This window comes from Strongylocentrotus purpuratus, unplaced genomic scaffold (genome assembly GCF_000002235.5).
Source record: "Strongylocentrotus purpuratus isolate Spur 01 unplaced genomic scaffold, Spur_5.0 spur5_scaffold_6, whole genome shotgun sequence".
Classification (NCBI taxonomy): Eukaryota; Metazoa; Echinodermata; class Echinoidea; order Camarodonta; family Strongylocentrotidae; genus Strongylocentrotus; species Strongylocentrotus purpuratus.
Window position 1 is genome coordinate 41,365,296 of NW_022145612.1, and position 16,450 is coordinate 41,381,745.

Consider the following 16,450-nt stretch of genomic DNA (forward strand, 5'->3'; position numbering starts at 1 on the left):
TCCATTTCATTTTTTGAAATTGGGGCGTTTCCAATACTGGTCTTTACCTTTAACACTGTGTTGAATTATATGAGTTAATGCTCATCTGGCTCCAAAGAGATGATATATATTAGTATCACTTCAGATGCTTTGGACAAAACCATTAAAAAAAAATGAATATTCATCCATAAAAAATTAATATGCATTCATGAATCAATTGCACTAAATCCTTCTTACAAGAAATTGCCTGCATTGATGTCGAACCGTGGTACTCTTTATTTATATGTATGTACTTGAATCTTATATATTATATTAAGGGGGGAAAATTAAAAAATATTTCTGCAAAGTAGCAAAACACAAACACTTTGCTCAGATAATGGCATTAAAAAAAATGAAACTACTACCTTGGGGAGGCTGCGGCCTACATACATGTATTATCTTTAAGGAAAGAAGTCCTCAAAAAGTACCGGTAAACTAAAATCTGATTTGTAAAGGTTACTGTGACTTATAAACTTTTATTTCAAAAATTTCATTCCCATTTTCATAACCTTTTCATTACTATTTGCATTAATGGCAGTAATACATGTTTTCAGGCCACAGCCTCCCCAAGGGAATAGCTCTTTCTAAGAATAGAAATATAAGAATGTAAATAATGTTCAGTGATTGGAATCATCATCCATGTTTCAACATCAGTCATGATTATGGCTGCCTTTTAAATCAGATTATTTTGATATGGTTGTGGCTGTTATTACAAATAATAGTGAAAAGTCTGCAGGAGCGTGTGCGAGTATAATTATCAAAGGTAGACACTTGATTGACATTTTAATAACTGGAGCAAAATTTAAGTCACGATTCTATTGTATAGTGAAAGTTGAGCTCGGGAGAAATTGCAAGCTGAGAATACAGTGCGTAATAGAGATGAGAGTACAAGTATACAAAGCTTTTCATGTTAAAACGAGGCTTGCAGGTTAAATATTAATGTATAAAGTTCTTACATTGAAGTTGCACTTTAATACAAAATTGCATTAAACATTATTTCCAATTTTGCTTTCGGAAACAGAAATCTTCCTATTACAAAAATATGTTGCAATCAAACTGTATGGCATTGAAGACAAGAGAGTACAGACTTGGATAAAAGCTGAATTTTAGCCAATATACAAGATAAGGACTTGTATTATTGCGTGGTTTGCCAACAAATCACAAGGTTGATTGATTAAAGCAAATCAATACTTTTGTTTTCATGTCAAAGACTTCCCAGAGTGTAGTCACAAAGCCTTCGTGCTGGGAAATGAAAATAGATTCACTGAAGAGAATGAATCAAAGGATTATTATGATCTAAAGATTTCAGTGTTTGCGTCTACTAATGAAAGGGATTCAGAAGACAGTAGAACATCTTCAAATGAAGATAAAAGAATTTGTACTTTATTGATTAATTTAAAAATTTGAGTTTCTTCTTTTACACTGTCATATTGAGTGTTGCTATACTCTTGTTACTTGTTACAATGTATTTCTGTAGTGATCTCCCATGAGTACTGCAAGTCGGAATGGGGGACCTTCACGGTTACGGTGATTTAGTTTGCCTGCCCCATTCCTGGCAACTTGTAAATGCTTATGGGAATCATGATGATTTTCATCCTTTATTTTGTATGATTTGTTCTTCTATGTAATCCTCTGTATACACTTTGTTTTGCCGAATAAATAATAATAATAATAATAATACTAATTCCAACATTAATGAATGCTTCGACTCCGCTAATATTATGGACTGACATTTCACTATTAAAGGTATAGACCAGTTTTGGAAACGCCTCCCTCTCAAAAAAAGAAATGGAAGCTCTTATTACCAATCATGTGAAAGAATATGTTTTGACTAATACGTGATGATACAAATATTGCCCAGAAACTGCCTACTAGTTGATGTATTTGGTAAATTATCATGTCGATCTGGCCTGGATAGATATCGCCAATGCCTTTCAACATGGAACATTTGGCATATTTTTCTGTTTTTTTGCAAATGTAGGTTAAAGCATTGCCATCTAAACCTCTGAAGGCAATATTTAAATCGTAAATATAAATTTGTTTTCATCCTTCATGCTCTTTACCTGACTTTACAAGCACAACATATTTTGATTTTTTTTTTGTGTGTGGTTACTTTTCATGGTTAGTTTGTTTTGCCACAAAAGCTTGAAAATTACCAGGCAGTGATAACATGAATTACTGGGTGATTGGTACTTACCTGCAGGGTAATCAACTTCAAGGGATGAACTCCAAATAAACCATTAGAGAAGTTTAGAAATCACAGCTTCCGTGCGTAATGTTGCATCCAAACTTTGATAGGTATGGTTCGTCACTTCGTACTTGCACCGTTCACCTTGCTGCTGAGAGCTACAGGTGTTTCATCATGAGGTGCATATGTCGGGGTAGTGTGTGAGTGTGTATTATGTGTGCAATTTAAGAATGAGGTAGAAGCAGATGACACACCCCCTTGGTGTAGACAGGCCTGTGATTGGTGGGATATGTGTAGTTGAGGGCTACTTGTTGCAGTGCACTGTCATGCTAGCTACTGAAGATATGAAGTTGTTTTGTGTGGGAGAGATTGAGGATATGTGTGTGTATGGGGGAGGGTGAGTGCCATGGGGGTGTGGGGGTAGAGTAAGGATGTGTGTGCATGGGGGATATTGTGTGTTTGGGGGAAGGTTAATGGTAGTCCAGGGTTAGGGTGAGAATGTGAGAGGAGGGTGTGTGTGGGGGGGGGGTGAGGGTGGGGGAGGGTGTGCTTGTATGTATTTGGGGGAGAGTGAGGGTGTGTAGGGGACAATGTACGTGTGTGTGTGTGTGTGTGTGTGTGTGTGTGACTGTGCTGTGCAATATATACATGTGCAAGCATGTTTCTAAGATCTAATCATTTATCTTTTGTCAATAGTGACTACTGTAAACATGTTTTGAATGCTTTTATTCAAAGCTCAATTTTTTTTAAATCTTTAAAAGCACTTTGATATTAATATTTTGTGAAGGATTTGGAGAGTCTTTTAATATTCTTGATTTTAGTAGAAGCATCTTAATTTCTGATGGCAAATCAAGATATTATTTAACATATTTATCATTGGTCTTGGGACATAATCTCTCAATTATATTTTGTATGCAGATAGCTACCAATTTACCAATACATTTTCTTGTTATGATACAATCAATAGCAAACTCAACTCTCACAAATATAAAAGAGTAAAAGTTATTCATAATTTCATGATACCTCCTATTAATTTGCTAACTGATCCTTTTACAAGAATGAAATCTTTAGAACCGGTTTTAAGAAATGAGAAAGAGGAAGTGAGAAAGAGAAATTCAGACATAAGGCAAGAGAGAAGGATTTTAAATTGATAAGAAGAACAAGATAGAAGGAAAAAAGGGCAAGTTCAGGGTTTTAGAATAGAGGATGATGATGATGGGAAAATATGTTAGAAAAAACTTTGAAAAATAGACAGAAATTGCTCAAATGAAAGATGAGAACTAAGGAGGTAAAAGTCATGCAAATGATATCGTCCTTTTGGAGCCAGAAGTTTTAACTCTGTGTGAAACGATATTAGTTAATAACATTTTGGCTCCAAACAGACAATATATTGTGGCCTTCGTATGCAGTGTTATGTAGACATATAGCTGTAAATACATCCATGTTTATATATTATACATAAATTTATAAGCCAACACTGAATCATTTACACAACAGGATCTTTCTAATAATTAGAAACAATGTACCTTGCAACCCTACGTACATATGGTATGAAAATTCCTGTTTTACCAAAATTATATTTTATGCAGTGCGTGAACACAAGCTAACAGCAAAGTTAATCAATATCGTTTGGTAAATGTCTTTTTTTTAAAACACTTTGATTAACAGTACACCTCTGTCTTCAGGTGGTGTGCCTAATTTGCAGCATAAAATTTAGTTAGTGTGAACTGATATGTTGCCCTGAAGGTTTTTCAGAGAAATGCTAACTCTTATTCTCAATGTGCGTGGTTGCATTAGAGAAGGGAGACTTATAACGAGCTGTAAACGATACTAGCTCTGAGCTAAAACTAAGCCGTGATGGTCTATTAAATACAAGGTGGAGCATTAGTGGTGAAATCTAGTACAGATTCCCAGGGAAATGTTGCTGAATGTACAATTCAAGATTGTAAATTAATCATGTAATCAGGCGCTCAGCATGTAAAAGTCATGGGATTCCTGACTGACCTAAAAGTTTAGGATTGCAGCATGAGCTAAATCCAAGATTTTGTTTCAGAATCTGAGGCAATGTTACAGAGTCACTTTAAATGCAGTGAGGACTTCATTTGTGCCATTAGCATGCATCCCTGCACATTGAGGAACTAGGAAGATGTAGTCACTTTGAAAGTATTGAGTTAGCCTGATTCTAATGTTTTTTGCCAGTCAGGCGAAAGAAGGCTGACATTAAAACAGCTGACCTTGAAACAATAGATGCAATTATCATATGACCAAAACAACTGATTTCCCTTACAGATAATTACTGTTGTATCTAACCATCCATTCAATGTTCAATAGAATTCAGGAAGACAGCGATCTAAATAAAAAGGAAAGTAGAGGGGTAGGGTGGAATTTGGGATAACAGATTTTATATCAAAAGTCAACAGGAAATCCAGAAAGAAGGTTGAAAAGGACTTTCATTTTCACCCTGTATTACAGAAGGAAACATTCCTGTACACTACATCGTAATTCTGCATCAGGTTATTTGTATCAAACAGTTTCTATAATACTTAAACCTGTGTTTCCATGTCTTTTGGTGTATTTTTTTCTCCATAGTGTTTGAAACTTTGAATTGAGGTACATTTGTATCAACCTGTTTTGGAATCTGCCATTTGATATATCTTTATTAGGAGTGCCGCATTGTAGTACATGTACTGAGATTCAATAATAGACTCTATTGAACAATTTGACCCAACGCCACCCATCATTTCTTCATATTGAGTTTTTTCTTTTCACAAATTATCAGCGTCACCCTTTCCTCTCATGTAATTTCTTCCTTCAATTTCAGAAATTTTACCATTTCATCTTTTACCTTCCCCTTCTTCCTCTTATATTTTCTTCTGCTTATCTTTTCTTTCCCTATTTTTAAATTATATTCTCCATATTTTATTCTGATTGTTAATAATATACCTGTATAAATATACTTATTTATATTCAAAATACATGTACCACTATATTTTTTTAGCCTGAAACGTGTTAAAAGGCCTATATTAAAGTAGAGTATGAAGTGTGAACACACCTTGTGCAGGGAGTGATGTAATACCACTATCTCACTCAAATGGAATTATCTCGAATATCATTTGGTGTCAAATTATCTCTGCTGCAAATCCTCCTTAGACCTCAAAAAGTATCACAAACTGTTTTTTTTTTATTGCTTTAGGCAATCATTAAAACACCTTGTCAGTTACTATTCCTCCGTGAACAACCGCTTGTGTAATTAGTGAAATTGCTTCATCAAACTTGGATTAGTTATTTTGTAATACAGGCTATTTTTTACAAATGATTTACATGCATGAAAAGGGGTCACCATATGGTTGTTAGTGTGTCAACATTTTGGCGTAAGGCTCATGAATCCACACCCTTCCTTGGTTTGTATAAAATGCAGATCAAAATATAATATCATGCACACTGCTTTAAGAACCTAATTCCCCCCCCCTTTTTTTTGTTGTTGAATAAATAACAATTGTAAAAGTCTGATTAGACTGAAAAAGTCAAAAAATAATGTCTGCTTTAAAGCTTTGAATTGGATTAAAACCTCACCCACACATCTTTTCAACTTAACATATAAAAATTTACCCGTATATCAAAGAAATTGTAAAGAAAAAATGTGTTTTCTCTGAAAATTATATCAACATTGTGTGTTACATTTTAAATCTCTGTTTCTAGGATATGCACTGAATTTGTTTACATTGAAAACAAAGAAAATGGTGATGAATCTTGACATATGTTCAGTTAGATCATGGACCTGCTATGGTTAGATGATATAAGCAAAAGATACCTTCCTAAGAATGCTATTATCAGCCAATCACATAAGGTCAGTGCTATTTTTGTTTTGTTTTATTGCGTAGTGCTGCACCAAGGGATGCAGTGACATCAGAGCCGTCAGTTCCAGAGAGAGTTGATGAGGTTTCATCTACCAAAGCAGAAGCCTCATCAGCTGCAGGTGACGGTGACGGTGAAGATGGGCTCAAGGATATCCTGGAAGGAATGTCAGGGATGAATCTTCAGCAGCCAAGAGAGGCATCTGTCACCACAGGAGGAGCAGGAGCAGGTGCCAAGGAAGATGCTGTGCAAACACAAGATGATGGTAGGAGTTTGCTCCTTTCTTGTTTTGTTCTTCTTTTTCTTTTCTTTCTTTTTTTTTTCTTTCTTTTTTTTTTTTCTTTTTTTTTTTTCCTTTTTTTTTTCTTCCCTTTTTTTCCTCTTTTTTTTCTTTTTTTTTCTTCTATTTTTCTTTTTTCTTTTTTTTTCCTATTTTGTTTTTCTTCTTTGTTTTCCTTCTTTTTTTCTTCTTCTTTTTTCTTTCTTTTTTCATCTTTTTTTTTTTTTTTTTTCTCTGTTCTTCTTCTTTTTTTTTCTTCTTCTTTCTTCTTCTTCTTCTTTTAAATAATTAATACAGGAGTTTTTACAACAATAGTATCCATTCATGTAACATTGATGATAATGATTAAATAATTAATTTGAGTTGATAAAACAAAATAGTTATTAAATCCCTTCACAAGTCAGAGCTAGTTAGAAATATTGTGACATTGATTGATTGAATAAGGGCCATTACAACCTGAGTATGTCTCTTGGGTAATGATTCATAGAGAGATGTCATAAAAAGATGTTTGATCATCATTTACAGAATTTTATTGATTGTTTTTAAACCGTTGTTACTGTCATCTCTGTAAGTGATTGTAAATTTGTAATGATAGGTTGCCATAGAGATTATCCATTTGCTATTTGTAATGGTAGCATTAAATGAATTTGTATTGCATAATGATAATAAATTAATAATATATATATATATTACTTGTACTACTTCAAGTAATACATGTAGGTGTTGTAAAAATTATGATAATTCAAAATATTGGTGATGTTGTTGATGATGATGTTGATGATGAAAATGATGATGATGGTGATGATGATAGTATTACTACTAATAACAATTCAAATATCACTACTTCTACTACTAGTAATCAATGACATTAGCATTATAATTTGATGATAATAATAATAATAATACTGCTGCTGATGATGATGACAATGATGATGACAGTTTAATTTAATTTTTTTTTTTTTTTTTTTTTTAAGGAAACAAAGTATTGATTATTTCCACAGCTTTGTAGACATGCTATCAAAATGAGGTGCCGGAGGACTGAGACCTTACATAACCTCATTGTGTTTGCATATATCCCAAACATTACAGTCCCTGAGGATGAAGCTCTAGGAGCCTGTGGTGTATCAGGTGAAACAACTACACCAGGAGCAGAAGATCAACTCTTTGGTAGCCTTCAGGAGACATTCGGTCCTCAGGTAAGACCAACAAAAAATAAAATCATTGGTTATCAAGTCATGAAATGGCATTCTGGGTCTGTGAATGTCTCCCACATTGAGCTCGTTCATCATCATGAATGGCATTTTGTGATGATTACTCCTACTTCATTTAATTCTTAAAAGGGAAGTCCACCCTGATTTGATTAGGTGGTTTTAATAGAAGCAGGAAAATGAGAGAGAAACAGGTCAGTGAAAGTTTGAGCATAAACCGATTCACAATAAGAAAGTTGTTAATTTCTTAAAGTGCGATCAATCAAACAAAAATTGGCAACTCTGTGACGTTTTTGCGAGGTGCCCTCCCTTTTGCTCTGTACTAAAAAACTTCCAACAATTTATATCATCCATTGAGAAAGTTTTCAATCATACATTCACCCTAATACATTATTGCAAATATTTTTTTCTTCAGCCCCTGTATGAGACAAATCTATTCCGTTATTGATAACTAAAAAAATGAAGGTTTATGACATTTTTCTGTACACTTTTAGAGTGGTGCCAATTTGTGTTTCACTCATGAGATCTTTAAAAAAATCATAGCTTTCCTATTTTTGATTGGATATTGCTCAAACTTTCACTAATTTATTTCTCTCATTTGTCCGCTTTTATTAAAACCAACTTAATATCAGGCTGAACTTCTCTTTAGCTTACTTGACAAAATTTGATTTTGGTAAAATAGGAATTTTTCATACAACTACAACTGAGACTAGATATGGAAGATTGCAATTTGCGTACATATTGTGTGACATTAATTGTCACCAACTGAATATCAGGGTGGACTTCCCCTTTAATATTGTCTTTCTCATTTTACTTGGTACAGTGAAACCTGTCTATAAAGACCATCCAAGGGAGACAAGAAAAGTGGTCTTTATAGGCAGGTGGTCTTAATGTACAGGTTCCTTTAGTACATGTTTTAATGAGAAACCATTTTCAAGGGAAACCAAAAATGTGGTTTCTATAGACTGGTGGTCTTTCTATGAAGGTGGCGCTAAAGTAGGTTTTACTGTAGCATATACATTGACAGGTTTAATAAAAAAGACACATTAGCAAGCATGTGTATAGCTTGAAGGCACAGACCCTTTTCAGCCGCGATGCCTAACAGAGGGTCTAAAGTAGGTGATTATGGAGACCACAGTCCATAAACCTGCTCCTATTTTAAACCAGGAAGCACCTGGGACTGGCTTTGCTCTAGACAATATATGCTACTATTAAAATTCAAATAAGGGTCCGTGTTTGCAGAATCCTACATGTATTTATGGTCGGATACGAAGGATATCTATCCGTCTTCAGCCGAATGGATGAGTAATCATTCATTTCTAAACCCTTTGGCAAGATATCAACCTGCACTTCCTACTCTCCACCCAGGTGTTAAATGGGTACCCTGTTGGATGCGACCGACATTGTTGGTCAAACATTTTTTGAGCGTCAAGTAACGCCTGGCTGAAATGCTCCCCAGGGAGTGGAGATTGTGCACACAATGTGTGCGGGCAAGTATTGAATCCAGAGAGACATTTGTATTAAGCGCTATATAAAAGCAGAATATTATTATTAATATTCTTTTATTTGATTATCTTTGTTCCTATCAGGTTGAGATGCATGCCGTGATCCCTCAGCCATGGTGCCCTCATCTGGACTCGGACGTAGGACCCTTGCCCTCCACCGGTCTAGACGTGTCGTTGCCCTGCAAGGATTGTGGTGATACGAGAGAGAACTGGGTGTGTCTTCATTGTTACCAGGTAAGAAGTGCATCACAGGACATCACACTCTGTCCACAATCCCCCAGACGCTTCAAAGAAACAATTACTGCGCCGCTTGTAGTCATACACATAGGATTAATAAACATGTACATATTCAGTCATTCAAATTTATTCCAGGCCAAGTGAATCTAATAAATGTCGTCTTTCGACATATATAACTCTTTTTTTCTGCCGCAAGAACTTAATGGCTAGTCATTTATGGTTGTAACACAAAGACTTAGCTTTAGTTAGAGCCATCATGTTAAAATCTGCCTGGTCCTTTAAATACTTAGGCATTAGAAAATCCCATTCTCTTTTCTTCACAAAGTTTGGATTAAAACACATTTGTGTATTTGGTGGAAGTAGTTCTATTTACATAATTTTTCTATTTCCAATGGATGTTTCTTCGCATAAAGTCAGATTCTGCGGAAAGACGCTTAAGTTTTAATAGGTACGATAAGCTGATAAAAGCCACTCCACTGTACGCAAATAATATTTCTTTTTGTGCAAGGATGGAAGTAGTTATTATTATTATATCACTTAGCGTGAATGAAAATTAAAATTACATAAATACATATAATTAGAAGAAAGTCTTGTTTTTAAGGCCTTTCTGAAGGTAATTACAGATGTTGACTGCCTAGTTCTAAGTGGTAGATCATTCCAGTATTTTGAAGCAGATACAGTAAATGTTCTATCACCGGCTAATGTGCGGGTAACTGAATATGTGAGATTGAGAGGTTCACTGGCTGACCTCAATGCCCTGGTAGGTGCATATCAATTCAAATGGGTATCTATATATTGTGGAGCTTGATTATTGAGTATTTTGAAGACAAACAATAGTACGGAAATGTTAAAATCATTCTTTGTTTCAAAGAAAGCCAGTGTAATAATCCCAAGAGTGGCTGAGATGGATGGTCCCTAGAAACCTGAAATATCAATCGGGCTGCCCAATTTTGTAGCCGTTGCACACGATCCAATTAAGTTGAGGGAATGGTAGAGAGAAGCCCATTACAATAATCAATACGGGATAAAAATTAAACTACTGGTAGTTGTTCTATTGATACAGAGAAATATGAAAAGATGATATGTACTACAAAATCGAAGAATCACGTTGAAAAGAGCCATACTTAAGCTTTTCGTTTTGCACTCATCAGAGTAAAACGCAAGAATGAAACAGAAAGCCGAAACCAACGAGGCGCGAATATAATGAGCTCTGATTGGCTGTCTAAGGTAACAGTTAATTAGGCTTATTACCAGCAGGTTATACCGGGATAATCACTAATCACTTGAGAGATTTAAGTTCAAGTATCCATAATGCAGGATAATGCACTTTAAAACTGTACAGCTCGTTTAACGTTTTTATAAAGCTATAAATGTTTAAAAACCTGCTTCTTAACCCACTTCTTGGCCCCTTTTAGGATTAAGGTTTGGTATTATTTTAATACCATAAGTTGAAGAAAAAAATCTTATTACATTTAAATTTGAACTTTTATTTAATTTGATTTGATACAAATCATCATCAGCTAAAATGCTTCAAACACATTAAACAAATCTTTTTCAGTGAACAAATTTTAACAAGTCATATTCATCCATCATTGATGATAGAAATCAGAATTGTTAAAGAACCTTCTTTCCCTAGTCAAGCATGACACATGACCGTTATTGCTGGTGCGTATGCATAGACAGCTGGATGGAATTGGAACCTTTCTTCTTCTATCAGACCAGGGGGTGTTCGAACTTATCTCTAAGTTGGACTTAACAATTATGGAGAGCCGTTAGCATCTTTGAAAAAAAAATTGTAAAAGTTATTTTAAAAGGCATATAATGTTGATTCTTGTTGATTCAAATCATTCACATTTTCTATTATTTCATGTTCGTGGAATTTGTGGAAAGGACAAAGTAGCTGAATTTTTGCTTTTGAAAATATTTTATTTCAAGGCTTACACATGGCTCTCCATAATTTTTAAGTCCAACTTAGAGGGGAAGAAACAGTAAAAGTAGGTGAAGACATACAGTAAAAAGCCTTTTTTTTTTTAAAGACATTGCAAACTCTTGTTTATATTGTTTATAAGCAGGTTTTATTAAATTAAAGATAAAGTTTACTTCTAGTAAAAAAAGGAAATGAATTCTCACAGAATCAAGCGAAACTTGCACTGAATGTTCAAGATTATAAATAAATGTCATTTGCCAAACAATTTTGGTAGAAAATGGATACTGGCTGAGTAATGAGCATAGAAAGATAAGGAAATCAAGGTAAGTAACCCCAACACCATTTGTGTAGTCCCATGTACATCTTTCTGTGTACAGTGCTTTTTACTTTACCAAGACTGGGCCAAATTTATTATGATTTTAATGACTCCAGAACCTTGCAGTACACACCAATACTTACATGCTTCATGATTAACTTTTTCTGAATCATTCCACACCTTTTCTTTCACAATGCAATCACATGACCAGAACTCAACTTTATCTTTAATGAGATATTCTTTTCTCTATATTCAAGTCTTATGTGTATTTGTATTTACAGGTCTACTGTGGACGCTATGTCAATGAGCACATGTTAATGCATGGGTTGGAGTCTAGTCATCTCATGGTGCTTAGCTATGCTGACTTGTCTGCTTGGTGCTATGGATGTGATGCGTATATACATAATGAGGTGAGTTCTTCTTTAATTAGAGTTTCAGATTCCTGTACATAACTGATAATATTAATAATATTTGGTTCTTGTATAGCGCATATCACATTATACATCGTCTCTATGCGCTTCCTATTAAGAGCTTTGGAAATTATTACCCTAGCTTTAGCTCCGACAGCTGTAATCCTACCAGGTCCTTTATGTACACTGATCTATTAAGATTTGACCTCTAGTTTGACCTAGTGTGACCTCCAGTTTGACCTCCATGTAGACTGAACAGCATTTTGTCTCACTCTGACCTGATTCTTCTTCTAGACTCATATTTGTAATCAAGATTTGTAAGTGCTTGTGTATCATGCCCTCAATCACATGTTGATCTTCTTTTTTAAAATCTTTTTCTTTCTTTTTTCTTGTAGATTCTCATACCAGCAAAGAGAGCAGCACATCTCAGCAAGTTTGGTACTCCTGGAGTGTAGGGTTATAAAGAGGAAGCTTTCTGAGGCTCTAAAATGCTAATTTTTTCTCTTTCAATTTAAATGCTGCACTTGATGTAATGTCCAACTATAGATCATCTATCGACCTATCTTCTTACCATAGCTTACAGAGCCAGTCAAATCCCCATCACCCAAAGATCTTCCATTTTGAAGGTCAAATTTTTTACCCTCTTCAGTAAATAAAGGCGTTTGCTCACAATATGAATATGATACTCGAGTTAGCATGAAGCATTCATTGTATAAATATTGTGTAGTTGTAGGCTTATTAGAAAATGCAGTGTGTAGTAACAAATGCAGAATGGAATGAAATGTTGAGATTGTAGTCAATGTGTTTTAGATTTTCTTGAAATATTGTGTGCTTATTGAGACTCAAATGTCGACAGTGGGGCAAAGCCTAATCCATAGTATTTAAACACAGCTACAAGTGCCATTTTCTTATCTAAATATGTGTTAATACATGTATGATTAATGTTCATACTGTTATAAATATGTCTGGGGATCAGGAAAACTCTTGTAAGGACTATACCGGTAGTTCCTTGAAAGAGTGCTTTATAGGGATTAGTACCGATTTGAAATATATTAAAGATCATTTAGTTGTAGATATAACATATCTTCTTTATTACCTCAGAGTAACAATGCAAATTAGTAGTGCAATTACATGCATATTGTTTCAGTTGTGGCAGTAAGGGATCCTAAGTTGTGTGAAATTAAATCACATTGTACCCTGAAGGGAAATATGTGTTTTTTTTTCTCCAACGATGAAGTCTTCTTCTTTTAAACATTATTGAAATATGCACATATCTATTAAACCCAAAGGACGACTCAAGACACCCGATTACACTTGCATGAGAAGACTTACATATGATAGCTGTCATAAAATGCGTATTCGATTAGAAAAAGAAAGCAAATGACTACTCCTCTTATAAATTATCAAGGTCCATGATGTCCTTTGCCCCCCCCCCCCCCACGAGCATATAAAAACTAGACACAAATAACGGCCTGGTGTGGGGGAAATTTTCCACAAAAGTTATATTTGTCGGTCTTCTCTGTAGAGACGATTGGCGGAGCCAGGCATGTACTGTATTACGTGCCAAGAAAAGGGGTTTCCAAGCAATTTTTTAAAAAAGTCTTTCAATGCATGAAGACCATTACTCATGTTGACGAGTTCCATGCTTTCCCATACAATATATCACATGATCTGTACTAATGTAGTTATGTTTTCAAGGTCACATTTCTGCCCGTAAAAGAATGGTTCATATACATGTATATATTATGTGTGCAAGTATATTTACATTTGAATGTTTATCCTTGTATGTTATTAACATTTGATTATATTATGTGTATATTGACATTGATTCAACTTTCTTTTATAGACATTTTTAGTGCTTATTGGAATTGATATGGGTTGAAAAAATATACATACGTATATATTACAATTTCTCTCCTCTGAGAGAAAGTTTAAGGTTGTACATTTAGTAAAATTTGTGGCAAATTCTTTAAGCTGCTTCTTAAGAATCAAAAGATTTCTTCATATTTACAACCTTAAAACCATTTTACATAGGTCAACTGAAATGTTGCTTATTGAATACCGGTATATGCCATGTACAGAGAAAAAAGCAGTTATGATTCCTTTGAACATATATTTTTATGTTACATGTAAATTTATCAGAACTTTATTATTTACATTAGCATCTTATAATTCTTCAAATCTTTACAAAAGTGGTCAAGATGTTTCTTTCTGTTGAAAGATTTTTCAGATTTGCAATTGGCAGGGAAACCAATCTACTTCAAATATTCATGTATGATTTCATGTACCCGTAAATTGTATGTTGTCTGGATTGGCTTATCATCGATCAAATCTACTCACTTTCTGTCATTTATGTTTTGTGTCTTCCACAGTATTATATCATTTAGCATGACTATGTTCATTTTGGATAATCATTTTCAGAACAGTCATGGGTCATCGTTTACGATGGCATAGTATTTTACTTTTGATTTTAAAGTTCTATCATTGCTTTCACACATACGTATATTATAATATATACATATACATGTATACAGATATATCTAACAATAAATTTGTATAATTAAATTTTGGTACATATTTCTGTTTCTTGAGTGCATTAAATTACTGACTTTGATTGGACGGTGAAAATGCAGTCAAAGACAGAAAAAAATATTGTTACTTGAACATTTAGCTTTATTCAAGTTCATACAGAGTGGGTCATATGCAATGTATACAATTAAATAGAAAAAACATTAGAAATGAAACCATAAAAAGAACTACAAAAAGGACAGTCATGTGGCACACATATTGTTCTCTATGCTCTTGAGAACTTAAACCTGGGCCCTGTTAGGGGGCATTTCACCACACTTGTCATCAGAGACAAATGACAGTTTTTTTATAAGCTACTGAAATCTTTGCTTCTGATGGGTTATCAGCAGATTTGTCACTGATTTTGTTGTCATTGAGAAAAGGCTTTCACGGTGAAACGCCCCCTGTTATCAATAACAAATGCTAAATTTCTCTGACACAAGTTGCTCTCAGCCAATCAAATGTCACAATTTCAGAAGCTTGTAACAGTTACTGTAACCTGTTATTGAAAATCAGATGAGACACGGCCATACATGGACATCTACATTATTTATAATATATAACGGTAGAAATTGTTAAAGAGGCAGGAAATGGATTGATCCATTTTTTTTTTTTTTTTGACACTTGATCTACATAAATCAATGGCAAGACGTAATGTGATGATGTTTTCATGTATTATGTATGTCTATATATGTATTTTATGTTAAGCAGGGCCCCCCAAGATTAACAGTATTCTAACTACTGATGGGGCTACCCTGTTGAAATAAAACGAAATAAATAAATAAATAATTCACAATATGAGATTATGCTTCATTTCTTTATGATATTTCCATAATTAGAAGACAAGTAGCCCTATATGGCCATTAAAATACCAAGAGCTGGGATAGTGTATCTTAAACAGGAACTGCATGCATATACCCATTTGGTCTATTGCTCATTTAGTCTAATTTCCAGTTTGTCTACTGTCTGTATGGTCTAATAATCATTCAATCATACATACTAATGATGTTACATGTAGGTCTAAGACCTTATGGATAGTAGATCTAGACAAATTATAGATTAGACTTAGGGTACTGAAATTTGAATAAATGAACAAGACAACATGGGTAGTGGATTAATTGGAGATTAGACCAAATAGCTATTAGCCTAAATGGTCATTAGACCAAATGATAATAAGACAAAATTATTATTAGTTTGTATGGATATTAGACGAGCTGGGTGTAGACCAACATGCAATGCACAGGTAGGGATACCCTTGGCTAGGTTACACATTGCTGCAAAAAAAAAAATCATTTCATCTGATGAGAATCATAGCATTAAAGGTAAAGACCAGTTGTGGAAACGCCCCCCTCTCAAAATCTGAAATCGAAGCTCTTATTACCAATCATGTGAAAGCATATGCTTTGACTTATACGTGATGATACAAATTTTGCCGGGAAACCGCCTACTAGTAATTGATATATTTGGTAAATTACTATATCTATTTGGACCTGATAGACATCACGCATGTGTCGCTTGGGGGGGGGGGGGGGGAATGTTAGAGGTCATATATATTTTTTTTTTGGTCCCGAAATTTGAAAAGTTGACCCATCGTCATTCCGTTTTTTAGGTCATCCATCAGGATTTTTTTAATTTTTTATAATTTTTTTAATAAAAAATAAAATATAAATACATATAAATAAAAAGAGGGGGTGGTTTTCAGAAAAACCATACACATAACCCCCCCCCCCCCCTGCGTACGCGCCTGTATGCACATGATACAGACATATCTAAATTCGTTACACTATGAATGAATAATGCGTAGATCTAATTCACTAGACCGCGAAAACCGTGTACAAAGTGAGTGTAATGAGTTAGTGAATATCACCAGGGATATGAGAGTTGATATCACTTTGCATTTTTGCTCAATACTCGGCCGTATAACGTCCATTCAACTTG

The 16,450-nt window shown here is 34.3% G+C and overlaps 1 protein-coding gene across 3 annotated transcripts in view; it reads left to right on the plus strand.

Annotated features, from left to right (window-relative positions):
* Positions 1-12,990, plus strand: part of LOC100893415 (histone deacetylase 6) — a 70,909-nt gene extending 57,919 nt beyond the window's left edge. For all 3 annotated transcript variants that reach the window (XM_011671900.2, XM_011671919.2, XM_031000489.1), the window contains 5 exons: positions 6,088-6,326; positions 7,431-7,537; positions 9,139-9,288; positions 11,816-11,944; positions 12,340-12,990. In XM_011671900.2, the coding sequence (XP_011670202.2) occupies positions 6,088-6,326; positions 7,431-7,537; positions 9,139-9,288; positions 11,816-11,944; positions 12,340-12,399 (685 nt within the window). In that variant the 3' untranslated portion in view covers positions 12,400-12,990. The remainder of the gene's footprint in view (positions 1-6,087; positions 6,327-7,430; positions 7,538-9,138; positions 9,289-11,815; positions 11,945-12,339) is intronic.
* The last annotated feature ends 3,460 nt before the right edge of the window (positions 12,991-16,450 follow it).